The sequence below is a fragment of the Gossypium raimondii genome, chromosome 5 (assembly GCF_025698545.1).
Source record: "Gossypium raimondii isolate GPD5lz chromosome 5, ASM2569854v1, whole genome shotgun sequence".
In the NCBI taxonomy this organism is placed as follows: domain Eukaryota; kingdom Viridiplantae; phylum Streptophyta; class Magnoliopsida; order Malvales; family Malvaceae; genus Gossypium; species Gossypium raimondii.
This window is the reverse complement of record NC_068569.1, coordinates 22,504,631-22,532,091: the sequence shown is the minus strand read 5'-3', so window position 1 is coordinate 22,532,091 and position 27,461 is coordinate 22,504,631. Positions and strand designations below refer to the sequence as shown.

Here is a 27,461-nt window from a genome sequence, read left to right as displayed (position 1 = left end):
TTTAGTCTTGATTTACTTCTAAAGTGAATATTAACCCTCGAAGGTCCATCTAAGAGACAATATGAGTGTTATATAATTGATTCTTAATATGTGTAACAAAAGTTGGGAAATGTCCATATTTAATTCGTAAAGTTCGATAATGCTCCGTAACCCTGTTTCGGTAACGGATGAGGGTTAGGGGTGTTACACTACTCATATTTAACGAACTTGTTCCTTTGTATGTAATACTATGATATCTCATGTGCTTTGCGAACTTAGTTTGATTGTTGCTAAGTAAACTCTTATATTATGTGATTTCATGCAAAGTCTGATAAGTATACAAGCCTATGCCTTAAATTGAACTATGAATTTATATGTTTTCTTGTTATGCGAACTATGTTGTTGTTTGAAAAGTCTAAGTTGTGTTGCGAACTCTTAAATATATTGTAATGAAGCATGCGAACCTACTTATGTTTGTTTGTGAAGCTTGTATGTTTGCTTTTTGTTATCGCTATTGTGTTTTAAGTTAGCGCAACTTTTGTTAAGACTTAAGTGGTGTGTTGGAGGTTAGGTTAGAATTCAACGAAGAGTCATTTCAGTGACTAATGTAGTTTGCTAAATTTGAGCCGAAACTTCTAAATCGAGTTTGAGGTGTTACACATATATAATAGGGCATATTTTATAATTACATAAAAACAATACGAAATTGTCTTACTCAAGTAGACCCCAAAAATCCTTAGAATGATTGTTCACACTAAAAGCAGGTGGCCTGATTGTAGTAGCAAGTGGCTTGATGTTGGGAATGTTCTTGCTATCAATGAGTGATCTCATGGGAGGTGACTTGTCCGGGAGGTTAGGCAATCAATGACTATTCGAAGTATAGAGGGTGAAGAGTCATTTATAGATGCATGCTCTCTTAGATTGCCACATGTCCAGCCCAAGTGAGAGTATAACAATAGTCCCCTTAGTCAAAAAGTAGGTTACAAAGTCACCTATCTTTATATATTCCTACTAGTAAGTTGCACGGGAGGGGAAACAAATAAGAGGTGCAAATGGCTCTGGAGCTGGAAATGAATAAAATCACCATATCAAATCAGGCCGAAAAAACCGTTTTCCATCTCTACTATCCTTCATCAAAACAAACGAAATTAAACAACATAAATTACCAATCCATCTATATGGAATATAGTCATGTAAATAATAGTGGTTCAGGTTTCGTTTGGTTGACCAGTGCCTCAAAACATTTGATAGCAAAACCCTTAATTAATAAACGATATACTACTTGTATTCTAATATCAAAAAAGGCACAAACAAGCATGCACATGGAAGAAAAAGAAGAGAAACATGAATCCCAGTGGGAACACAAGGTTTAAGGAGTTAGCTCAGAGGAGATAAATGCAGTCATATTATAATTGTATCGAGATAGCTAGGGTTTACCATTTAATGGCATTGTTAACATGTTTGGTAGTCTTATAATAGGTCAAAAAAGGAATGTGGAGTTTGAAGTTTAAAGCTTCTTCTACAGTGTGTGAGACCTAGGATTCCACACTTAGTGCTGTAATTTCTGTAGGGACCCCATGAATTGGAAACTTAAGATAAGTTGGGCTCCCTTTCCATCATCAGGTTTGCTTAAAAGCTGTATGATCTGACTCGAGAAATACCCATTGAAAATTGAAAGTCGTCAGATATTTTGGTTTACAAACTGAAAATCAGAGAGGCAAAGTAACCACGGGGGACCAGTCAACACCAGTAAATTCAGTGAACGATGTTACACTTTGATAATGAAAGTTACTGTTCCAAGAAGGAAACAAAGTCCATAAATACTAGATAATGAAAGAGGCTCGTGAGTTGTGAGTGAGATCCATATTCATCTAGAAGCAGTAGCCAGCAAGGAATTAAAAGTTACCGTTCAATTCCCTCCAATTAAACCCCCAATGGAATGGTTTTTCTAGGTGTCATCTTCTCAAAGAAACGAATATGACTGGATTTGACCATTGGGTGGAGCGTGGCTTATCCATAGAGATAAACGTCATATACAATCACCCCAATAAAGTGAATACAACTATAAATGGAGACATCATGTGTTATGTCATTAAAACCCACTAATTATTATGCTTAAGTAACTAGTTCTCTCTCTCTCTCAACGCCTGCAATTAATAGTTCAATTCACTCTCCATGGGTGGTGACAGTTGGACTGGCCCCCTATTTGCCCTTCTAAAAGATGAAACGGTTAGGGTCAAAGTTGTAGTTTTTCCCTCTCAAAGACAAAGCTGTATCTGAAACCAATTTTGCTTTACTCTTGTCATTATTTGGTCAGTGTATAAGGAGGCTATGTTTCATCATGCACAAGGGGGGGAAGGTGATGGAAACTGGGAAGGTTGTGGGGGACTAGTGGGGAGGGTGGCAAGAAAAGACTGAACGGAGGGTGTGGGTTTTTTTCACCAGTAACGAGGGGAAGCTAGACAAGGAGAGAATAACCCCATGATGATGATCCTTCTAAATATGCTCTCCTTATAGGGGGAATGAACCATCCAATCTGATTATTACATTTTTTATCTTTTTTCAGACTGAAGCTCCACCTTCTCCTCCTCTTCCTCTTCTTTAAATAGGAGAACCTATCAACCCTAGTTCTTATTGTCATTTACACTCTTTCCTCTTCCCCTCCTCTGCGGTGAAACACAAGGACTGTTTCTTTGCTTTCATGGGAGGTTTGGCAAAGGGCTTCTTACAGAGTTCATTGGCATTCTGTCCACCTCGCACTATCATAGAACAAGTCCTTCCTTTTCTTCTATGGTCTTTCATGGAGGTGGGCATACTGCCAACTGAGCTCTGTTGGCTTCTCTTTGTAAAACTCTTGTGATGCGTTAGTTTCTTCATGCTTTTCTCTCCCTTGGAAAAATAGTTCCAGTTAAATTTCCATGCATAGACTATGATTATCTTCATCCACAGTCATACATATTTATGTTTTACTCTTTTGTATTCTATTTTTCCGGTGATGAATGATGGCGTTGTTGCAGTTTCTTACCCTTTTAGTTTCTAGTTATCTACTAGCTAGGTGAACCTATACAAGCTTTACAATTTTATCTTGCAAAAAAAGTAAATATGGTGGGAAGAATAAATAATTTACTATATATATGTGTTTGGTACTTTCATTTCATCATTCTTCTTACGTTTGCAGGGTTTTGATTGCAGCAGTTGTGTGCCGACTCCTGAGGTCAAAGAGGTGAGCAACATTCTATTATTTCTTATCGAATTTGATCGTATTCTATAACCTTTCTAGATCTCCTTTGAGGCTTGGGACTGTAAATTAAGCCTTTTTTTAGCGTATCCATTTTCTCCTTTTCATTTCTTTTCCTCCTTTAAGGCTTTACCAACCATTCAAATAGTACTTGAAGGCTTTCTTTCCTTTTTGGTTTGCAGTTGAGGTATCTAGGGTTTTATCAGCCTGTTTTGTTTGTATGTATCCCAGTCAGTAAAGATCCATGATTGGAACCATTTGTGTAGATAGAAGGCCATATGTATGTGTATGTTGAATTGATATTAAAAATCCAAGTAAACCCCAGCGTAATTATCATCAAAATCCAAAGGCCAGAAATAAGAAGATTTTGTCAGAGTTTCAGGAGAGACCCTAATGATGACTCTATGGAAGGTTTTGTAACTTAGCTTTTTTGTTTATTGAAAAACAGCTGTCTGATGCTGTATTGTAGTGCATATAGACAATCATTTAGAATAATTAATTATCAGGTTACTAATGTAATTAAGAAAAAAATTATGTCCATGGCCGCATGCATGATTGCCACAGTGTCCTTTATGAACTCATTTACAGTTACTAAACCATTAGGGGCAGCTCCCTCAAACCTGAAAAGGTAGTCTTTGTGATTGAAATACTGAAAATCCTATTAATTTTTTTTGAGTTTTTTTGACATTCCCATTAAATAATATTCACCCAATTCAACAGTAGTAAATGGATAGCGATACTTATCCACTTCCTTTTCCTTTTATCTGTGAAGCTTGATGGTAAATTATTGAGGGTTCTTGAGGGTGGTCGGTAATTTTGGTCGTAGAAAACGGGATTGAGGGTAAAAAAACAAATATAGCAGGTGTAGGAATTGGAGGATATTCATGTTCATCAAGTTATCGTCGTTTTTGAGGTTAATAGGGTAGATATATGGGGCAAAATTAAGGTATATTTTTTTAAATGTGATTATTTAGAAAATTATTTTATAATATCATATATATATATATAGGAAGATCTTAATTAAAACCCTAAAAAAATTAATGTTTGGTTCATTAAGCAATTTTCTTATAAATGTTTATCAAATTTACTTTTATTAAATAAAAGGTAGTATTTATGCATTTAATTTGTATAATAAATTTTATTCTTAACAATTAAATATTTAATAATAAAATGTAATTAATAATTTTAAATATATAATTTTAGTTAAAAGTAAAATTGTTTCAAATTTATCTTGTATATATTTTCTAAATATAATAAAGCAGTATGGACATATAAGCTTACTTTGGAATCTTTAAGCAAAATTATAAATAATTAAATCATAGAAATGTAAAATTATAAGCGCGTGACCTATAATTTTACACAATTTAAATGGAACAATTCTATTTCATATTTTTTTAAAAAATATTTCATTATTTCATATGTTAAATCAAATTTATAGTTGAAAAGAAATAAAATCAAGAAAAAAGTAAAAATATTTCATTATTTCATACAAATGCAAGTGTTAAATCAAATTTATAGTTGAAAAAAATAAAATCAAGGAAAAAGTAGGAAGAAAGAAGAAAATAGTTTGTTTTTTGTTTTAGATTAATACTTTTTATCTTAATATATTTTAACTTTTTAATCTATATAAAAAATAACATTTCCACCTTTAAAACACATTATCCTATTTATCAACATATTAAACACTGAAATTATTCAAATCTAAAAATAATTACTACTTTTTATACTATCAAACATTATTTAAGAGAAAAAAATGCACTTCATTCAACTCTTAAATTCATTATTTCTCTTTATAATGTTTTTATATCTTCGGTTAGTAATAGTGTGTTTAATTAATATATTTTTGTGGTTAAATATAATGAATTTTAAATATAGATGTTATTAAATTTAATTTTTTAATGGTATTTGTAGGTAGATGCAATATATGTTAAGTTGTTGGTACATAAGTTGAAATATGAAATTGTATAGAAAATTTGGGCATGAACTATAGAAACAAGATTTGGCGCCACATCAATTTTGATTTTAGGATTTAAGTATATTTTTATTTTATTTTTAAATTTTATTTGTAAAGATATTTTATTAATAGTTTGATTAGTTTATTTAATTAAATAAATGTTCAGTTTGATGTTAGAAGAGTTTAATAAAGGAAGGGATATTTTTTTATTTTTTTAGTGTAAACTGTTTGCTTCAAATTACAAATTACATTTGAGTTACTTTTGTTTAAAATGTTACGTTTTAGTCACTTATGTTATCGTTTTGTTGCGAAGTGATCACTCTACAGTTAAACCCCGTTACCTCCCTAACGGCAGTCCAAAAGGGTTTTAAATTTCAATTTGGACTGCCACGTAGGACCGCTATTAAGGAGGTAATGGAGCTTAACAGTAAGTAATCATAACGTAAGCAACATTTCAAACAAAAGTGACTATTTTTATAGATTACCTTTTCTTTTAACAATTTCATCTATTGTTAACTAGCTAAAGGTAGATTGAAGATTGTTTTTTTATGTTGGTATTTTTGTATTTTGAAACAGACAGGATGGCCTCTTAATATTGTTATTAGTGTTTTTTTTACGAAAAAATCCTTTATTTGCTGCTTGGAGTAATGTACGGTTGGTTAAAATTATTTAATCCGTAATTTTCATTTTATTTTAATCAAAGAACAGCAATCTAACTTAAATGAGTTTATTGATCAGCAAGGCTATATATTTTAAAAATTAAATTGTATTGTCGGACAATTAATTTACACTTAAGGAAGGATTCGTGGTTTGAATCTGTTTTTAATCACTTTAATAATTACAAAATCGAAATGGACTTCGTACTTTCATTATATAGTTTATTTTAAATTGTATTATTATTTAAGTCTTGTTTACTTATTTTCGCAATAATTTAAAATCTTTTTTATTATTTTTAAATAAAAGCCTTGAATTTTCCCATTATGTTCATTTTCGTTTTTGATTTTTAATATTTTTATTATACTCTAATTCACTGTGATGTTTGATTTTTAGATATAGTTGTTCTATTTTTATCTTTTAAAAGTTTTAGTTATTATTTTTGTTATACCTGTAACACTCTTATACCGGTTCGATCCAAGGAACCTGATATAGGATTATTATATTTGGTGCCAAAGTGATTTTGGTATATATTTGAACATTAAAAAAAAGTATTTACTAAATTAATTTTTATTTTAGTCCCTACTACTTCGAACACACTTATCTTCTTAAGTACATGCCATTCTATTCAAAATTTTGAAACATATCCTTTTGGCATGAGATGGATGTCAACGACCTCAACTACGACTCTTCAAAATCACTTTACCTACACGTTGAAAATAAACGCATTAAGTCTATGAAGACTTAGTAAGTACCCATGATATTTAAATTCTATTAAATTTCTTAATTTCCAATATCTCGTTTCTTTGTTTATTTATCATATTCATTTGTAACTTTTTACTTAATTTACAATTTAGTCCTTAAGTCCTCAAATCAACTTACAAAAATTACTACTTTTTTATACATGTATCATATTTCACCATTTAGTGTAAATTTTCATGATTTTCTTACTATTTCTTTCACAATTTATTTTTACATAGTTACCTTACTAGTTATTGTCTTTCTTATACTTCCTCAAATACATTCAAATTATTTATGTCTTCACTTTACTAATTCAATATTTCAAACATGAATCGGAGATAAACGTTTACCTTGTAACGAAAATTGTTTACCTTTTTAACAGAGGCCCAATAGACTAAACAGAACACTTAGGATATATGGAACTAATATAGAGATGCATTATTATGCACTATTAAACAGAGAGCACTAAAGTGCTATACAGAGAGCACAAATATGCTAATAATCGGAGCGCACGCTAGGGTCCCTTAATGGCATGTCATTAATATCCTAGTAGTTCTAATTTCGTCTACTTGCGCAAATTATATCATGCACACATATCACTTTTACACTTTTTGCATAATGCTTTTATATACTTTACAATTTATATTTCATGTAGCAATATATTTTACTTTTAATAACACATATAACGTAATTCAATATTTATTAATATTCCAAAATTCACTACAACATCATTTTTCTCATTCTAAGTGTCATGCACTTCACTTTTCTATTTCTAATATTTTTTTCAAATTTACGATTTAACCCTTAATTTCCATAACTTAGGAAATAATTGTAGTTTGGATTACAACATTCATATATTCTTTTATTTTCCACTATATGCTTTATTATCAATATTTCCTTGTAAACTTTTATAACTTTCCTATTTAATCACTTTTTTTTATAAAATTCACTATTAAACAATTTTTCTTTCACATCTTACTTAATTCACATAATTAATTCCACTATTTCATTTTTCACACCAAATTTCTATGTATTTCACTTGTATTATTTTCACCACATGTATTTCTCAAGTCTTTTGATTAACTTAGTCATTGTTTCCATAAAATTTCACATTTTCCATAATTTCACTTATCTAATACTTTGTATATTTTTCACTAACGCATAACTCAACTATTATACTTTTATTATAATTCCCCTTCACTTAAAGAAATTATTTCACACTATATTTTTTTTTACTTAATTGCCACTTACTTTACAAAGATCACATTTTAATCCTTAAATAACAAGGAAGTTCATGGGTACTTACCTATTTTCTATCAAAATCTCTTATTTTGCTCTTCTCCTATCACTTGATTCACTTACTCAACTTCTCTCGTATTCTCTTGAAGCCAAACTTTAACTTAATTTTCTCTCTCCTCCAACTTCTATTCTCTTGAATCTAACTTGATATTCTAGCTCCCCAAAGTCTCCTTATTATTTTTCTCTCTTGATGGCTATGAAAATTCTTTTGATTTCTAAGTAAAAATGGTAGATTTTTTTTGGTAAAGGACCAAATTGTAAAGAAAAGAAATTTTTCTTTCTTTCTTCTTCTTCTCATGTTGAGAACATGGAAAGATGAAGAGAATTTTCCACCTTTCTTTCCTTATATACTAAATAGAATAATAATTAAATATAATTAAATGTCAAATCAAAATATTAATAAACTAATATTTATTTAATTAATCTAAAATATCACCTGTAACACCCCTAACCCGTATCCGTCTTGAAAGCCGGTTACTGAAGCATTCTAGGAGATTACAGATTAAAAGCATGTAAATCTCAAACATTTTATATCATCAAAACAAGTCATCAAAGCATCATTTTAATCCAAATTATAAACTCTCCAAAATAGATTTTATAACTTCATTTACAATCAAACCACAAAATAACTAATATTTAGACACCCTAGGTACATGCCAACACAAAGAAATAAACATCACCATATCTGAGTTCGGGATCGTTGTTGGATGCTGAATCAGCGATCAAACTTAAGTACTTAACCTGCGCACGGAAAATAAAACCGTATGCTGAGTAAAAACTCAGTGGTATTTCTATAATCTGAATATTTAAAAAAAATAAAACAATAAAATATGTATAATAAAATGTTAAACACAATTGAACATTTAAAATCACACAATACTCGATTTTCATCGCTTGCTATATATAATACATTTTCATAATTTATTCACGTATCATTTAAACAATGACACTATCCATTCCACAATCAATTTATGAGTATATAACTCGTGTATTCCATGTATTTACAACATATTTTACATTCTATTTTCAGTTTACTATCTCATATTCTTATTATTAGCCCAAAGTAGATTTTATAGAACACACCAGATATACGGAACAAATACAGAGGTGCATTGTTATGCACTAATGAACAGAGAGCACTGAAGTGCTATACAGAGAGCACAGATGTGCTAAACAGAGAGCACTGGCGTGCTAGTAATCAGAGAGCACTAACGTGCTAATAATCAGAGAGCACTGATGTGCTAATAATCAGAGAGCGCGCTAAAATTCCTTAATGGCATACCACTAATATCCCAGTAGTTCTAAATTCCGTCTACTTGGGCATTAAAATTGAATTTTATACATATAAAAAATAATTCAATTATCATATTTGCACAATTTCACATTTACACACACACACACACACACACATATATATATATTCCAATTCAATTCAACCAATATAATTTCATCACATATCAAGACAATCCATTTCAATTGTAAAACACAATAATTCTCACCTCAATCACTTACTATAACAATTAATCAAAATACAATAATTAATAATTAGATTCGGATTATAGAAATACAAACTAAGAATTCCGAGCTATTCCTCGTCAACTATATTTTTCCTCTTTTTGTCGAGAATTCCGGTACGATGCTAGCTACGGAATTAAAACAATTAAAAATCATCAATACAACATCATTCAATCTCACATTAAATATTTCAATTTTTACTCAATATTTGCCTAAATTCCAATTTAGTCCTTGAACCGAGACTAACTTTTATTCTCAAAACTAATTTCATATTTTCATTCCATTCCCACTTTAAACTAATTTAGCTCTCTAATTTCACCATAAATCCTTAATTTCGAAATTCTCTCAATTTAGTCCCTACTAATTCAAAACCTATAATTTATTTTACAATTTAATCCATTTCTCTGTTCTAACTTGAAATTTTATCAATTTAATCACTAATTCTTCAATTAATTCAACATGAACAACATCTAAAAATTTACTAACTTTCAAATTTTCAACTTAAATCAAGTAGTATTTTGTTCTAGGGTTCCAAAAACATAAAAATTATAAGAATAGAGACTAAATTGACTTACCAATCAAACCTTGAACCTTGAACCTTGAAATCCCAAATTCTCTTTCTTTCCTTCCCTTTTTCTTTTTCTTTCCTTTCTCCCCTGTTTTCGTTTTGCTATTCTGTTTCTATTCTCTTTTTCTATCTTTTATTTCTTTTATTTAATTAATAATATAATAAATAAATATCTTTTACTTAATTAATAAGTATGTACATATATTAATTACAAATGAATACATATATTTATTACACATTTATTTATAATTACCACACACTTGTCACTTTTATGGTTTAATTTTTAGTTTAGTCCTTTCACCTTTTTCTATTTTATAATTAACTTTCACACTTAATTCAATTTAGTCCTAATACTCAATTAACTTTAATTTAACTAAATTTACTTAACTAAAATCCAATTGGTGATATAACTAATTCTATAAATATTTTTAATAATTATTTTACGAGTCCGTTTTACCAAGACGGAGACCCAATAATTCACTAATTCAAAAATATTTCTAAAATCACGCTTAACTTATAATTATTAATTAATAATTTTTTCTAACTTTTTCATCGGATTTAGTGATCTCAAATCACTGTTCTGACACTACTAAAAATTGGGCTGTTACATCACCAACATCATCATTACTCTTCAAAATTATCTTCGTTGCTAAATGACCATTTTGCCTCTTATGATCCTTCAAAATTTCACCATTGAATCATCACTCATTTTAAAAAAATTACAATTTAACCCTTCATACTTTTTTCACTTATTCAATTTGGTCCTAATTCATCCATGTTCCTTAGTTTCTAGATCCTTCCACGCTTAAAATATTTTCACTATTGGTCCTTCAACTTTTTTATATTTACATTTTAACCCCTCAAGTTTTAAGTATTTACTCTTGGACCACAAAACTTTTCACTTTTGCAATTTAATCCTTTCTTGAATTAATATATCATAATATACTTCCTAAATAGATTTTGTTTACATAGCTCAAACTTTCCCTTTTTGTCACTTTATTTCCTTATTTTACCATATCAAGGACAATATCTTACTTTCATACTGTAGCAATTTTCGAGGTGTTACATATTCCTACTTTGATTAAGACATATAACGATATGAGAAGTGATCGAAAAGAGATCCGCGAACGACCTTCCACCTTGTATCGTCGAGATGATCACTTAGTGACCGACTACCCACATATTTGGTATCACTCAAGTGAAGGGCCATCCATCCTTAATCACCTAGTTGGACTTCTTGCGAGGCCATCCGCTATTAACGAGAATATTCTCCTCAAGAGGGGATCACCTGAGAACCATCACTCTACCCCAAGGTATCAACATAGCAAGGGGACTCTTCTCCTCTCTCAAAAGCCTAACATACTAAGCTCTCACCCTCTTTCGCACAATCCCCTTATTTTTTCGACTCTCAATCCCAAAAAAGGTGAACCGGCTTTGTTCAGCATGATCTCCCCTCCACCTTCTCCACCGTTGTTGATGTTTCAATTGATTTAATCAGTTAAACAAAAGAATTGAAAGTCCAACTAGTTAAATTTTGGGTTGAATTGCCTTTAACCCTTTGGAGGTTAATTTTGGGGCTGACTCCTGCAAAATGTTTTTGATTAGAGAGGTATGTTTTCAACAGTAAAGTCTCTGTTCCTTCCTTAATTTTGGTTCCTAATAATCATGTATGGTCCTGGAACCAAGGGCAAATTTTAATTATATCTTCACTATTATTCCAAAGGGCTAATCTTTTTTACCATAAAAAGAACTAAAGAAGTGTGTGTAAAAGAAAGAAATCAGATCTATCTACAGATTAATGCATGGATCTACACTTTATAAAGTCTGATTGACATTTTGATTGGAATGAAAGTAATGAATAATTCTAAAATAAATTTAGTTTGAAAATTTTAGAACAATTATTTAAAATAAAGTTTTAAAATGTTATAAGGACAATGTTGATGGTATATGAAATAACGAATAGGCTAAAGGTTAAATTCTGCTATTAGTATTTATATTTTAATTTAATTATCTTTAGTCGTCCATGTGCTTTTTAAATTTTAAAATTTTAATCCTAACCAAGCGAAGAATCGTTAAAATCATTTAGTTAAGTTTTGTTATTTTCAAATTTTGATGTGGTCGGCTTGTTATTTTAACATATTACTCACTAAAAATTTAGTTAATGGATCAACGATTGTCATTTGCATCAAGATTGAAATTTCAAATTTTAAAAAGTATAGAGACTTAGAATGATCCAAATGAAGAATATGGATTAAATCTACAATTGTACACATAGTACTGTCCAATAATTGAATTTAACTGAACAAATTTAATTGCTACTTTTTGGGCGAGACTAAAGTTTCAAAAATAAAAAGTATTTACAAACATAAGTTTTTCTATAATATAATCATGTAAAAATAAAAGGGTAACAAAGATATTTATATCTTAAAAATTTTATTTATCTTCCTCTCCATAACTTTCTTTCTGATTAGGGTAATTAAAATTTTAGCATTTTGAAGGAAAGCAAAGGATTATCTAAATAATAATAAGTTAACCAAATTTCTTTTCTTTATCTTTATATTACCTCAATCCAAACATAGAGATTAGGATTTAGGATTTATATTTTAATTTGACATGATTTTGTTATTTTTTATATTATTATTAGTTAGTCCAAATAATTGACAGCTTTAACTATTTTAATTAAAAATTTGAGGCAGAATTTCTTCTAAAAATGCTCATTTTAATTTATCTCGTTTTTATTAGAAAAAATTTTAGGAAAAAATACATTAATATTTTAATTGAAATAATTGAGGATAATAATTATTTGGATTGATTAATGTTATTTTAAAAGTAGAACATCAAATTAAAATATAAAATTAAATTTCAAATGTAATTTGGAGAGGGGTTAAAACTGAAAATTTGCCATTTATCTTTTATAATGAAAAGGAAAAAGGCAATGTACACGTATTATGTAGGAAGGTCCCTTTTATTTAGAGTAGTGTAGATTTTGTCAACAAAATTTATAATATCATTGTTATTGGATCCCTAAAGGCCCGAACCTAGACCGGACTCGATTGCTTGAACGAGCTTTAAGACAAGTTAAGAACTGGGACCCACTTCTATGTCAGTTCCATATTTATCCTCTGATTTAAATTAATATATTAATTCCATTTTACTCGTTCAGTTACCCCTTTAATTGCATTGACCCTCATCCCCATCACCTTACCCACCAATCTAATCTGTTAGCTATCCATCATCATCATCTTTGAGAAGCTCCCATGGCTGATAATTCTGCTTGCAACCCGGACCTCATTATTGCTCATAAATTCCCCGATGTATGTATCTCCTTCTCTTCAATGGATTTCATGTTTTGTTATGTGTTTCTGTTATTTGATCCTTATCCTAATATTGTTTGCAGACAACTTATGCTTATACTGAGAGGTACTGTTTTGTCCCCCTCCCCGAAACTTAATACATAAGGGGCAATTTCCTTTTTGTTTGATCTGTATGACAATGATGTGTTTCCTCCTACACAGAGATGTAGCTGTCTATGCCTTGGGTGTTGGAGCATGTGGTCGGGACGCCGTCGATACCGACGAACTTAAATACGTTTACCATGAAAACGGACAGCAGTTTATCAAGGTTATACTTATACATCACTTGGATGGGTTTTTTTTAAAGAACACCACTGTTCTTAATTGGCAAATGCGTTTATATTTGTTGTTGCGGTCTAGCTTAACTTGTTGTATTAAGGGTGAATTGAAATTTCATTTGAACTGCAAATGGGACGCCTAATCTGCCCAGAATTGAGTAAAAAAAGAAACCCTTTTGTGTTAATCGATTAGGGGAGGAAGTGGAGTTGTCTTAATCTGCTCGTAACAAACCATTGGTGCTTGTTTACTTATGGACATAACATAATACCTTTCCTAATTTCTCCTCCTCCTCAGGTTTTGCCAACATTTTCTACTTTATTTTCACTTAGAGGTCTGCCACAACTTAGTGGTGTGCCTGGCTTAAGGTAAGTTCTTGGCCCGTGTCATTTACCCTGTCTTGTCTTTCTCAAAAATAATCCTGTCTCTCATTTTCCCTTTGATTGATTTAAAAGATTTTAACAAATTGTTTAAAGCTTTTAAATATAAACTCGTTAACATTTCTAGCTTTTTTGTTTTAACAGGTTTGATAAACGTCTTCTGTTGCATGGACAACAATACATAGAAATACACAAGCCACTTCCTTCAAATGCCTCTGTAAGTCTATAATACTACCAATTGCTAACTCAAAATTTTATCTTAGGTTGAGGACTTCATTCTCTATTCTTTTAAAATAACATCTGGCACATAAATTCGATGCTGTACACTTAGAGAATATTTGGTCTTCCTGCGGAAATTGTTTTGAAATTGCTGTTTATTACCAGAGTTAATTGTTGTTGTTATTAACTTTTTTTTTCTTGCAGATACTTAACAAAACAGCCATTGCAGGTTTCCATGACAAAGGTTTGTACTCATTACCTGAAATGATGTCAAGTAATTCGGGTGGTATTTGTCACCATGAAATCGAGTTGTTTATGGCAGTGTAAATCTGTTACTCTCGTAGTCTTTCGCTTTTTATCGATATTTCTGTATTTAAAAGTGAACTTGTTAGGATAACAAGCACAAAGGAATTGGTTGTTGGTTGCTTCAGTATTTTGTTAACCTTGGGAAAACTGTAAAAAGTGAATAGAAAGAGAAGTGATATCTGCAAGTCTATTTCGAAAGGATAGTCTTGATGGTTTTTCCCCTCCCCTCTAAATATCAGGTAAAGCAGCAATACTTGAACTTGAAACCAGAAGTTATGAGAAAGAGTCTGGTGAACTATTAACCTTGAATCGGTAAGTTGTATTTCCCCAGTATCTGATCTAACACTCTCATGCTGCAGTTTATTAATGTATAAATGAGTCTTCAGGACAAGTGTTTTTCTACGTGGTGCTGGTGGCTTCTCAGATCCATCTAAGCCCTTTACATACTCAAACTATCCAGTCAATCCGGCTTCAGCTATGAAAATCCCAAAAACTCAACCTTCTGCAGTATTTGAGGATTGTACCCAACCACCTCAGGCATGTAGCAACAATACTAGAATTTTATCCCTAAGAGCTTTTATGTTGCTTTCAAAATAAAAAAGAAAGAGATGTTCTCCAGTTAATTCTCTTTTTGTCCATATACTATATAGTCTGTGGATTAGTCTGATCTGGTATCAACTTCTGCTTCGACAGCTTGTGCTATGAGATGCTTTTTTATGATGACAAGCTTCTCCAAAAGTTTTGAACTACTATTTTTTGGCTTTGGCAGGCTTTATTGTATAGGTTATCCGGTGACTATAATCCTCTGCATTCAGATCCTATGATTGCAAAGGTCGCAGGGTTAGTTCATTACTTATGTTGAGGCTATGGCTATTAGTTGCATTACTTGACACAGCTCCTTTGCATCCTAAGCTTTTATACTGATTTATGCTTTGCCTATCCCATGTTCATAGATTTTCAAGGCCAATTTTGCATGGATTGTGTACCCTTGGGTTTGCGGTACGGGCTATCATCAAATGTATTTGCAGGGGAGATCCAGACATGGTCAAAAGCATCTTTGCACGGTTCCTTTTGCATGTGTATCCTGGTGAAGCACTCATCACCGAGATGTGGCTTGAAGGCTCGAGGTACACTTCTTTCTTTTTCTGATAATATTCAAGTGAATGGAGATCTGATGCTGGTATTATAATCTGCAGGGTCATATATCAGGTAAAGGCGAAAGAAAGGAATCGAGCAGTGCTGTCAGGCTATGTTGACCTCCATCGATTAGCAGCTTCACTATAATCAACTAGAAATCAACTTGATATATATCCGACTTGTGTTATAAGTGCTGCTTCAAAGTGCAAACTTCATAAATAGGGAACTTAATGAATGGAAAATTTGAAAATGAAGTTGAATTTCTTAAAACTTATTGAACATCAAAGTCTGATTGGGGATGTTTTAGTTGTTAATTGTATTGACATGATCTTATTATCACTATTTTTTCAACACAATAAGGAAAATGAATTAAAAAGCAGTCCAAAGAACGTTGCTTCATTTTTCTCAGAACTGAAACACAGCCATAAAAACTTTTCAGTTCCAGAATTTCTTCAACCATACAGCAGCAAAAAACTTAAAGAAACAAATGCCAAGATAGATGGCTATCCATTACAACAGAGAAAAAATGCGCCTCTTAGATTGACATTGACATTGAAATTGAGAAGTCAATTTTACATTCTGTCCTCTCTCTTCCTTGGAGCACATGTAATGATTTCATCGACCCTAAGTATCATCTCAGCAGCCTCAGTTGCAGAGAGCAATACAGCTTGCTTGACTTTGAAGGATTCAGAGATTCCTAGCTCAGCCATATCTCCTACCTGTTTATATAATCATATGAAGAAAAATTATGAGTATCCGAAGCGGTTTTAGAGAAACAAAATCTCTAACTGTACACAATAAATTCATTAGACTGTTTTGATTTTTTAGAATAATTGAATTTCCGCACTTACAGATCCAGAGATGACATCAATCCCTGCATTGCATCCCTCCTTGTGGTGCTCCGCACGAAGCTGGGCCACCAAATCTGCACTGTCCAGACCCGCATTGTCAGCAATAATTGTCGGGATGGCTACAAGTGCCCTCGAGAAAGCTTCAATAGCATGAGATTTCTTCCCAGGAGTCTTGCGTGCTAGCTCATCCACTTCCTTTGCCATTACCATCTCAGGCCATCCACCTCCAAGCAATACCCTAGTGTCATTAACTGTCTGAGACAGTACGCACAAGGCATCATGCAGAGACCTTTCAGCTTCGTCTAGCACATGATGGCTGCCATACACAGTAGCATGTCACCCCAAAGCAAACATATCAATAAACAAGGAAAACAACTAGAGGAAATAGTTTGACACCATACCTTGCACCTCTCAACACAACAGTACAAGCCTGACCCATTTCAACACCAGAAAAGTGAATTAACTTGTCCTCACCAATCATAATCTCTTCAATAAGCTTGCAATGTCCAAGCTTAACAGACTCTGGGTTGTCAAAGGTTGAAGCAATTTCCCCACCTGTTACCAAAGCCAGACGCTCTATCCCATCAAAATCAGCATGCTCGATTGCAAGTATGCCTGCATCGGCAAAGAGTTCTTCAGGGAAATTGTAGATCAACTGCCTGTTAACGAAGCAGTTAATCCCATGTGCTATGATCTTTTTCACCTTTTCTCTCATCTTTTCCTTCTCAGCCCCTTCAATTTCAGCAACCTTAGACATTGAATCAACACGAACACGTGCACCATATATCTTTACTTTGTCAGTATCCATTGCAGTATTTGCAACCAAAATCTTAGCATTTTCTATCCGTTTTGGCTGTCCAAGCCCTATTTTCTTGTCGAGAATGAATCTGAAATCATAAGATGTAAGTTTAAATCAATAAAAATCAGATTATGGGAAAGGCCGACATAACTAGAACCCCAGCCAATCCAATCAGAAACGATTACAGTGAATGAAGGCAATGCGAAGCTCACAAGGACTCACCCTTCATCTAAGAAAGAATCCTTCAAGGATCCCCCAGGCTTCTTGATAATTTGGATAGCCTCTAAATTTGTGCTCCCCTGCAGTTGCAAGTAAAAGCCGTAGAAATTTGATAAAGAAAAATGAGAAGGGAAACTCAATAACAGCATCCACGGCCAGTTGTGCAAAAAAGAATCCTCAACATAATTCCGAATAGTTGAAACACTAATATTTGATCTTAAAATGTTGGATGGAGAGAAATTATCACCTTTAACCTCATAACAGCATCCACAGCCAGTTGTGCAAAATGTTCTTTATCCTGAGAAAGAATTTTAGAACTCAAAGTGGTCCTTGCAATTTTCATCAAGTCTGACTTGAATTTCTCTGCAAAATTCAGAAATGCCATGCGCTATAAGAAGCAACTACAAAGAGTAAAGACAAATTCTAATACGGAAACAACAACTTGATTACAAATTTTATCAAGTCAAACAAATTAAAAAATCTAGTTCAATCAGGAACCAACAAAGCCTAAAACATTGGGCAAATAATACAAAATGAAGGCATATCCTACAATCCGCACAAATAAAAAGAACGTATTCATGTCCAATAATTCACCTGCATTCCCTTTGTTATCCATAACCCTCTGCAACAAAGCATTACGAGCACATTCAGCTGCCATTCGGTAACCTATAAAACAACCATACATTGTTATAAACTCTGAAACTTATTTGGCAATTGGCAATCAACAAAATAAAAGATAAGGGAAATAACCAAATAATCCCTCTGTCCCAATTAAATTCTCATGGGTTAAATTTTTCAAGTCAAATTTTTTAAATTTTGACTTTTTTTATTTTAAATATTTTAATTAATTATATTAACAAAAATACATTTAAGAATTATGTTATTCATATATATATTTTAAAATTTTCATCAATAATAATTTAAAATAATAAGTCAGAAGCAACAATTTGTGGATATTGGTACTGTCACTGCACAGCAAGCAAAGGATTGGGGATTCAGTAGTCTCAAGTAAAGTCAAAATAAAATTACCACAAAAAAGTCAAAACGTGACAAATTTATTGGGACAGAAATAGTATATTACAAATATAATTACGCTGTTATAAGTTCAGAAAAAAATTGAGCAAATAAAATAGAAAATGTAATGCTGGAAATTTTACTCCTATAGGGGAGTTAAGAGAGAAGTATTAAAGTTTATAGTTATATCTCACGCTCATCTTAATAATATACTTCCTTTAAATTTTCTATGATAGAAGCAAATCAGGAAAAAAGAATCACACTGCTAACATGCCTGACTCTTTCTTCAGGCTATATAGATATCAAAACTAGATAACAAGTTAAAGCTCGAAGCAACTTAATGCCTACAGGCCACAAAATGCAACATTTAGTGGAAACGAAAAAAAAATTTAAAGATATTAATAAAAAGATTCTACAGGATGAACCGTGACATGCAAGGTGCCATAATGGAGAAGAATAATAGAAAGCAAAGTACTAAATGAGGCTAAAAGAACCTGATATTATAGTCATGGGATGAATCTTTGCAGCCACTAGCTTTTCGGCCTCCCTTAAAAGTTCTCCAGCCAAAACAACAACAGACGTTGTCCCATCACCAACTTCATCATCTTGAACTTTGGAGATGTCTGAATTTCAAATTAAGGATGTAATCTAATAAAATAAAAGCTCTTTCCAAATGAAATCAATGACTGTGTTAGCATGGCTCACTGAACCATTTACAGTTCTGTCATGTACTCTTGTGTACCAAAATAACATTGCGAGTTTTATCATGTTGAAGAAACCAAGCAATTTACTCATAAAGTGTAATAACAATGAAGATAATTATAAGGATACCAATTAAAACTTTTGCAGCAGGGTTGTCGATATGCAAGGACTTTAAGATGGTGGCTCCATCATTAGTAACAGTGACTTCATGTCCTCTGCCTGTTGATTGTAAAATTTTATCCTGGCAGATAATTTCACCAATAACAAAGTCAAGGATTTAAAGAACTAGTACTCGCATTTAATCTGTATGCACAATGTGGAAAACTTACCATGCCTTTTGGCCCTAGGGTTGTCTTAACCAAGTCAGTAATTGCAATTGCCCCAACAAATGATGCCTGAATGTAACAAAGCTCATGAATATCAGATGTTACTGAAAATAAAATACCCCAATAACAAGAATGCAATACAAGTATAATCTTAGAATTCCAAAAAAGTAGTAGAAAAAAAATTCATTTAAACCATATTATCAGCATTAAATGTACACAAATTATAAATAATAATGACTCAACTCACCATTCTGGCACGCTCCCCCTTCTCTTCACTAGCGTCATCTTTAAGAATTTTTTCAATCTATCACATTCACCCAACCGGTAAGCAAAATAAAACTTCAAACCAAATGCATAAATAAATAAATAACCTAACCAACTGACAGTAATTTAGTAGTAGGCAAATAACGCACCGCCATTGAATATAACGTGGTCGAGAGTAGCTGGAGCTTTGGTGCTCAAATAAAACCCTGAATCGCGAGAGCGAGAGAAAAAAATTTAGTGTTTTTAATCTAACAATGAAACGAAAAACATCCAAATGCTGCTTAATAAACCATAAATTTGTATAATGAGCTGGAGAAATGTTATGCTCAGCAGCACTTTCATTAATCATTCATTTCCTCATTTCACAACCAACGGAACCAAAGTAAACAGTAACATAATCGCGAAAAAATGGAAACAAAGGCTCAAGTTTCAGAAACCCCAGAAAGCTTTGAAAGGAATAAAGCTTTTACCTGATCTTAAGCGCGATGTAGAAAATTTGAGATTGAGATCCGAACGAGAACAGAAAATAGAAGCAAGGTTTTGAGGTTTTGGTTGCCTCGGGGCTTTTGCTTGCTCTACTACAAACACCAGTGGTATATACTTTTGAATACTATGCTTATTCAATTTAAATCTGAATTCTGAAAGGCTTCGAGTGAAGTGACCTGAGCGAACTCTCCGGAAGTAGGAATTGTTGAGAAGAAGGGCTATGAACCCTTAACTAATGGGCTTTTACTATATCCCAATTTTAGTCTTAAAAGGCTCGTGAAGTTTATACATTGCGTTGTCCACCATCTTAGTCTAGAATGCAATTGGTTCAAGCTTTATTTAGGCTATAGGGTCCATAAACCATAATCATCAATTTTTTATTTTTTAGTGAATCATTTGTGAAATGATAAATAGTTTACTTATTTGATTTACTGCTTGAGTTGAAAAACTCTAAAAAGGCAAAATTTATCACATACCATTCATTTAACCTTGTCTGTACCCTGTAGACAGAGTCAGAAGCAATGGCTAGCTTTCCCAGTCCCTATATTATATATGTAAAAGTATAGTTAATTTATGCCCTTTAATAATATTTTTAGTTTAAATTTTATGAATTTTTAGTAGTTTAATATCTGTACTTTCTCCATCAATTAAATTAATATATTCTGATATTAAAATTTTTCATAATTTATATCAATAAACACCAATATCATTTAGAAACACCATCATACATGCCAACCAGCATTGTAATGACCAGTTATTCAACTCTTAAATAATACTTATAAGTGATCAAAATATATACACATTCTCTGGAAGAACAAGAGCAAAGAGCTGCTCCTTTTTAGCTTTGCTCCTTTGCATGTGAATGCAGTACTTGAACTTAAACAACACGCCAATTATGATAACAATAAGATAGTACCAACAATTTATGGTTGGAAACCTGAACAATTCAAAGGGAATACAGATCTGATCTAAAGTAAAAGAATGCGACCTCGAGCTGAGGTCCATTAATTTTAGACTTGAATATTACATGCTAAGCACAATATAATGAGCTATATTATATAATTAAAGATATATATATATTAAGATTAGAGGCAAAACTCTACTCTCTTCAATCATCTTCATCCATCCACCACCCAACGTTCCTTATCCTATGGTGGCTTAGAGCGGTCGGGTGCTTCGGCCAGCTGCCCTACCGCAGAGGAGAGCATTCTTGGGGATGGGGTATTCATCCCTGAGAGATGTTGAATCTGTGTATACACGCAAGTAAAGCTGTTGCCCAAGGTACTGTCTTGCCCAGTACTCAGACCTCAAGTTCCAGATCCCCACGTTGTCAAGTGCCACATATATGGCTGTCCATGATTTTGGATACACCTGCATGCAATTCACCGCATATATACACCAAGTATATTAACATTGGGTCTTAACTAAGATAGCTAAATTAAATTGAATAAAGATGATTAATTTAGGCACCTGAGTAGTACAACGTGCAACTGCGTCACGTAGGTTGTATCCGTTCCTACTAGCTGCTGTCCATTGCCCTCCGTCCATACTGCATTTCAATGTGGTTTCAAAACCAATATGTTAGCACAGGTTCGTGCATAATGTTATGGTGAGAAATGATGTTCTTTAGTGCTTAGTGCTTACCCAACGACAAAGAAAGAGTAGCCATTGAGATGCCAGCTCTGTATGATGTTCTCAGTGTTCTCAAATACAATCTCAACAAAAGCCCTATAATCAGCATTCAGAACTGAAGTGTCAAGGTATATCCCTCCACCATAAGGATTATCTGATATGCTCCCAGGCCGGAAGACTCCTCCAATTTTGAAATAGTCGGCAAGTTTCAAAGGAGTATCTGGCAGAACAAAGGAAACACTGTTAACTGCATATCTTTGCTTCCCATTAACTTGTCCCGCAGAGTTTGCAAGCCTGATGGTTCTGGTTGTATTAATGAGACCATAGTGGTAAGAGCCCTGAGGGTTAGGCCTTGGTCCACTCGCTGTAAGGTTAGTCCTGATAGAGCGTGCCTGGTTCAAAGACCAGTCGATTTGGATGGTGGGTCCACCAGGAGGAGGACCAGAGACAGGACCAGCAGAATTACTGTAACGAAGGGTCGCAGTAGTGGTGAGAACAGGGTTGGTGAAGCGTGTAGAGGCAACAATGTAATAGTCTTGTGCAGGCTGATCAGCTGTGAATAAAACGGAGCACGATTGGCCTAGGTGAAGGTCGATGGAAGAATAGGTCGTTTGCAGGGTGTGTGTTCCCTCCACTTCAACCAACGTCAACCTGTGGTTTTGGATGCGGAAATTGAGAGAATTTTGCAGTCCAACATTTGATATCCTAAGCCTGTAGGTTTTGCCTGCAACACAATACATGATCCTCATTATGCTTGATCCTGTTTAGTCTCTACTAGTATAAGAAAAATTAAGTACCTTGTTCAACATTGAAGGAGGCACCACCAGGTCCACGACCATTGATAAGGACTCCATCAGGGAAAGGTAGCTTCTTACCACCATCCAGATGAGCTTGCAAAACCTGCACAACCCCATTTTTTCAGTTTCTTATTAATTACCAACACCATAATACTTCGTATAAAATCAAATTCTTATGCAGCTGTTATAATCATTACTTCATTATCCCCGCTAGGAGACATGCGCTGGCCCCAGATGGCAAGCTACATAGAAATGTTGAATATATACATGACAATAACACACCTAAGTTGAGCATCCTAGGAAACCATCATATCTGTGCTGATGATTAAGAGAGAAATAGACATATATCAGGCGCAACGCATTTGCGGACAACTTCTTGATCTAATGGTAAGATATTTATCTTTTGTGGTATAAAAGTTCAGGTTTAATCCTTAGCATCACTACCCATTCCAAAAAAAACAAAAAACAAAAAAGCGATGTCTTTTCCCTGTCACGTTTAAAACGTATCAAAATAAACCAAGGCTGAGCCAAGCAGGAAATGACAAAGAAAATGACAGTCCAGAAATCCAGCTGTAAAAGGGGGTGATAAAGCCATAGCCCACAGCCAGCATTGAATAGTCAAAAAAAAAAAACCAAATTTGCTTTGCTTCGTTAATCCAACTAACGCCATTATGCTGCCGACAGACACTGGGTGATCCCACCATGTTAAATTGTTGTACGGCCCCATACTGCCATAGTTATGAATAGCAAGCATTTTTTTCCAACCTAAAAGCAAGCAGCTTTAATTTGAAAAAATGTATAGTACCGTGTGATTGGACTTGTACCAATCGCCAATGAGCACAGTGTAATCCCCGGCCGGGTCAGGGAAGGGGACTGGGATTCGTGGGCGACTAAGGATCCTGATCCCTCCAAAACCACCAGCTGCCTTGTGGAATCCAAGTGATGGGTAGTAATAGAAAGTCCCTATTTGATCCTTCACCTGAAGCATGTATGTGAAGTTCTTTCCTGGTGGAATAGGGCAGGTTGTGCCAAACACGCCGTCTTCATACGAGTTCCTCCTTTGTTGGACTCCATTCCTACATATTTACAGTCTTCAGCTAAGTAAATAAACCTTGCAAATGATAAAAAAAACAACTAATATTTGCCTATTTAAAATGTGCAGTCTAATTCACGATCCAATTTTGAACTGGTTGTCTTTCACTGCTTTGCTTTGAGATGCTAAAACAACCACCCCACCTGTTCTACTTGATTCACTGTCTTTTTATTTTTCAAGTTTGTAAATGAACCATGTCAAATTTTGTTATGAGTCCTTATATTATACATAAGATATAAGATGTCTGTACTCTAATTGCATCAATTTTAATTATATATTTTTCAAATTTTTAGATTTCAATTCAAATGGTAATAATTAAATTCGTTAAGTCAAATTTACTAGTAGTCGGGCATAATGTATAAAGTGTAGATTTAATCATTGTTCTCTAATTTGATTATTTTTAATTCATTTTTTTTTTAATTTCGGTCATAAGTCAAATGATAGACACTAAATTCATTAACTAAAATCACATGATATTTTCATTAGTATTATGTAAATATAACAAATTTAAATGTTTTTCAAAAATACATAAACTAAAAATGACAAAATTAAAGTAAATGTGCACATAAAACAAAGACTAATAGCAGGATTTGAATATAAATCATCCAAGATAAACACTTTTAGGTCAAATTATGATTTTGGTCCCTATTGTACTCAAATTAAAATTTGATCCTCATATTTTAATATTTATCCTACTTTTGCAATATTATTAATTAATCCAAATTATTAACACAATTAATTGTTCTTGTTAAAGTCTTAATATAGATTATTTTTAAAAATATCATATATCGATCTATTGCTTAAGTTTTTTTTTAAAGTACAGTCAAATAACTTAATTTAATAAAATTTATATGTCAACAGAACATCATTTTGATGCAAATAGTTAATAATTTGGATTAACTAATAATATTATTAAAACATATAATCAAATCATGCTAAATTAAAATACAAGGACTAAATCTTAAAATTTTAATTCAGTAGAAAACCCAAAACCAGAATTTGACCAAACATTTCCTACGTACAACTATAACAGACTTCATAAAAACACAATGTAAAAAGAAGGAAAAATTGGACAGGTCAGTCAACTTGTTTCCAGATTATGAAATTATAAATATGATAATTAAGGCTAATATCCTTGTATTCCTAATCCACTTGAGCTTCTTCCCCATATATGTTACATGTAGGAGACAGCTAATACAAAATAAATGGTCCACTTGAATCAAGGATGATTAATGAGGTTTTAATTAGGTAGATTAACGACCATTAATTCAACATTTTTTCCCAATTAATTTAAAAGCTCAATGCTGTCTTTCTCAATCGAAGGACAAGCCGCTTTCTAATTACAGCAAAGCAAAAAAGGTACTTGTTTTAGCCACATATGCTTACTGTAAAAAAAAACACAGATCTGCCATGATGAGATCAAAGCACATGGATGTTTTTTCCCTAGCGTTCACCTTTACCAATGTAGGAAACAAGACAAGAATAACCGATCATGTGTAGTGACCGACTATAATGGTCTCTATATGGCAGTGAAGTAAGTGGAAGAAAAAATGGCACGTAAAAAGGTTGCCTCCAAATAAATCATACCAGGAGAGGAGAAAAGATTCGTTTAAGTTGTTATAGACGTTGATGATGAGGTTATCGTTGGTAACAGAGTGAATATCAGGGCCTGGGAATTGCCCATTTATGAGAAGACCCTGGAAAATAAAAGATTTATAAGGTGTTGACCATCATTCTCATATATAGACCGACAATGAAACTATATTATGAGGCTATGAAAAGCTCACCGTTTGACGAACGCCAAGAGGGTAAATGTCACCGTACGTAACATTCCAGCTGTAGAACCTGTAGGGATCTTCGGCGCCAGCAATGGCGAAAAGAGAAGCTGCGGCATAAAACAATGCTACCGCCGAGTGAAGCGGCATTTTGGGTCTAATGGAAGAGAAAAGGAGAGGTTTAGAATAAGAGGGCAGGAGCAGTGAACTGAAAGAGTTAATAAGGGGATAGGATGGCACAATATTTAAGGGAGGCTATATTAAATGGGTTGAACAGTTGAAAGTGTGAGTAAGCCGTAAAGGAAAAACCAAATAAAAAAAAGGAGGGAAAATTTGAGGAGATAAAAATGGAAAAGAAAGAGGAAAGAGAAAATTGAATTAAAGTGTCGGTGGAAGGGTGTCCTTACATTAGCTCACTGTTTGAACTGTGAATGTGTTTTGTCTCCCACATGGTTTTGGGGTTCTTTGTTTTGTTCTTCCAAATTATGGGAGGTAGAGAAATACTACAACACAAATGTTTGTTCTTAATGTTGAGTTCTCCATTTTTTTTAGTAAGAAAATGCTTTTTTGATAAGCTTGCAACATATGGAACTATTATCAAGTCCACAGTTTAGGGTGGAGTTGTGTTACCAGTAGAGCAGAGGTTGTTGGGATTATTTAGTAAACATGGACGATGATGATGGCTCAATTGGCGCTTTGTTTTGTTCTGAAATATAAATATTCATTACCCCCTAAATAACCCAAATCTAAAGCTTGCTTGGTTTGTTACGCTCAAACCTTACTTGTCACTGTAGTACTACAACTATCAGCCAAGCATTTGTATTCAAGATGACAGCAACAAAGAGAGTAGTAAGACTGGCTAAGTCTTAACTCTCGAGGAGAATTTTCAATATCTCTCGCATCATAGTATTTAACTTATATACAAATGTTCGGAATTTTTTAAAAGCAATTACAAGTTTTGATGTTTTGGGATGCTAAAGAGAATGCTGGATTTTACTTTCTTAAGTCAGGTGGTTGGTTTTTCTTAAATTGAGGTCGTCGGTGTTTTCATTGAGCTTTTAGTTAGTTTTATCTTTTTTAAGTGTCGATAGAATTTTATTATAGCTGAGAAATGGCTTTATTGGGTGGTTATTAGTGATTGAGGCTAAGTTGTTAGGGCTAGCAAATAAAGAGCTCATTGGTTACATCGAAGACTTATCAGGGAGTTGAGGTTAGCAGGTAAGTAAACCTACTGGCTCGCATCAATCTGGTGTCAACAAATGACCACTGGAGTAAAAGCATAAACATTTTATATCTCAATTCATAACCGATGGTGGATCATCTAATTCAAATTCAAGGTATAAATCAAATGATTAGCCGATGCTTTTCAAACAAAAGAGGGGTCACTACTTTTCACTTTTTCCTTTATAGCGACTTGGGAGAACGAGCTTTGGTGAACTGGAAGGCACATACACTGCATAATTCTCCTAAACCTTGCCTCGAACTTTGCTTTTCCCTTTTATTATAACTATCATTTAGTAATTAAGTGTATTAACTTTGATGTTAAATCTTCCCAACTATATGTGCAAAAACCCAATGATCATTGAATGGGGACTTCAGGAAGAAATAATGGAAACAATACTGCTGCTAGCTAGCATTGGCCTTGTCAGTTAAATGCATGAAAAATAAGCTGTGCTGACGATGCCATAAATGAATGGTCACGACATGAGGCAAGGCAACGTCCCCACATCCTTAGTAGCATGTGCCATCATCGCAATTTGCAAAGGCGCCTCAATAACGCAAAACTACAAGACCATACATCCATGAATGGAAATCCCCTATTTCAAAGTAAATCCAACAACATCCATTTAACTCGACCCACAGTTTTAAGTGTCCTTTAAAATT

The 27,461-nt window shown here is 33.1% G+C and overlaps 3 protein-coding genes and 2 long non-coding RNA genes across 5 annotated transcripts; 2 read left to right on the top strand and 3 right to left on the bottom strand.

Moving 5' to 3' along the window:
* Positions 1-2,086: 2,086 nt before the first annotated feature.
* Positions 2,087-4,263, top strand: LOC128041287 (uncharacterized). The gene is made up of 3 exons (XR_008196040.1): positions 2,087-2,785; positions 3,158-3,202; positions 3,400-4,263. It is a non-coding gene; the product is annotated as an uncharacterized LOC128041287 (long non-coding RNA).
* A 4,139-nt stretch (positions 4,264-8,402) lies between these two features.
* Positions 8,403-10,045, bottom strand: LOC128041176 (uncharacterized). The gene is made up of 3 exons (XR_008195834.1): positions 9,956-10,045; positions 9,438-9,508; positions 8,403-8,606 (listed from the first exon to the last, which is right to left on the bottom strand). It is a non-coding gene; the product is annotated as an uncharacterized LOC128041176 (long non-coding RNA).
* A 3,055-nt stretch (positions 10,046-13,100) lies between these two features.
* Positions 13,101-15,889, top strand: LOC105770003 (enoyl-CoA hydratase 2, peroxisomal). Its single transcript, XM_012591025.2, has 11 exons — positions 13,101-13,262; positions 13,346-13,368; positions 13,464-13,569; positions 13,875-13,945; positions 14,102-14,174; positions 14,381-14,420; positions 14,722-14,794; positions 14,869-15,019; positions 15,252-15,322; positions 15,436-15,609; positions 15,679-15,889. The coding sequence occupies exons 1-11, from the start codon at positions 13,206-13,208 to the stop codon at positions 15,764-15,766; spliced, it is 927 nt and encodes a 308-aa protein (XP_012446479.1). The 5' UTR covers positions 13,101-13,205; the 3' UTR covers positions 15,767-15,889.
* A 99-nt stretch (positions 15,890-15,988) lies between these two features.
* LOC105770002 (T-complex protein 1 subunit beta) lies at positions 15,989-20,493 on the bottom strand. The gene is made up of 12 exons (XM_012591023.2): positions 20,265-20,493; positions 19,944-20,000; positions 19,778-19,834; positions 19,534-19,599; positions 19,334-19,445; positions 18,997-19,125; positions 18,083-18,154; positions 17,736-17,851; positions 17,492-17,568; positions 16,872-17,357; positions 16,471-16,786; positions 15,989-16,338 (listed from the first exon to the last, which is right to left on the bottom strand). Exons 2-12 carry the CDS (start codon positions 19,947-19,949, stop codon positions 16,192-16,194), a joined length of 1,584 nt encoding a protein of 527 aa, XP_012446477.1. The 5' UTR covers positions 19,950-20,000; positions 20,265-20,493; the 3' UTR covers positions 15,989-16,191.
* A 658-nt stretch (positions 20,494-21,151) lies between these two features.
* On the bottom strand, positions 21,152-25,858 carry LOC105770001 (L-ascorbate oxidase homolog). The gene is made up of 7 exons (XM_012591022.2): positions 25,590-25,858; positions 25,390-25,499; positions 23,515-23,785; positions 22,710-22,812; positions 21,925-22,636; positions 21,751-21,829; positions 21,152-21,651 (listed from the first exon to the last, which is right to left on the bottom strand). Exons 1-7 carry the CDS (start codon positions 25,725-25,727, stop codon positions 21,439-21,441), a joined length of 1,626 nt encoding a protein of 541 aa, XP_012446476.1. The 5' UTR covers positions 25,728-25,858; the 3' UTR covers positions 21,152-21,438.
* Between the last annotated feature and the right edge of the window lie 1,603 nt (positions 25,859-27,461).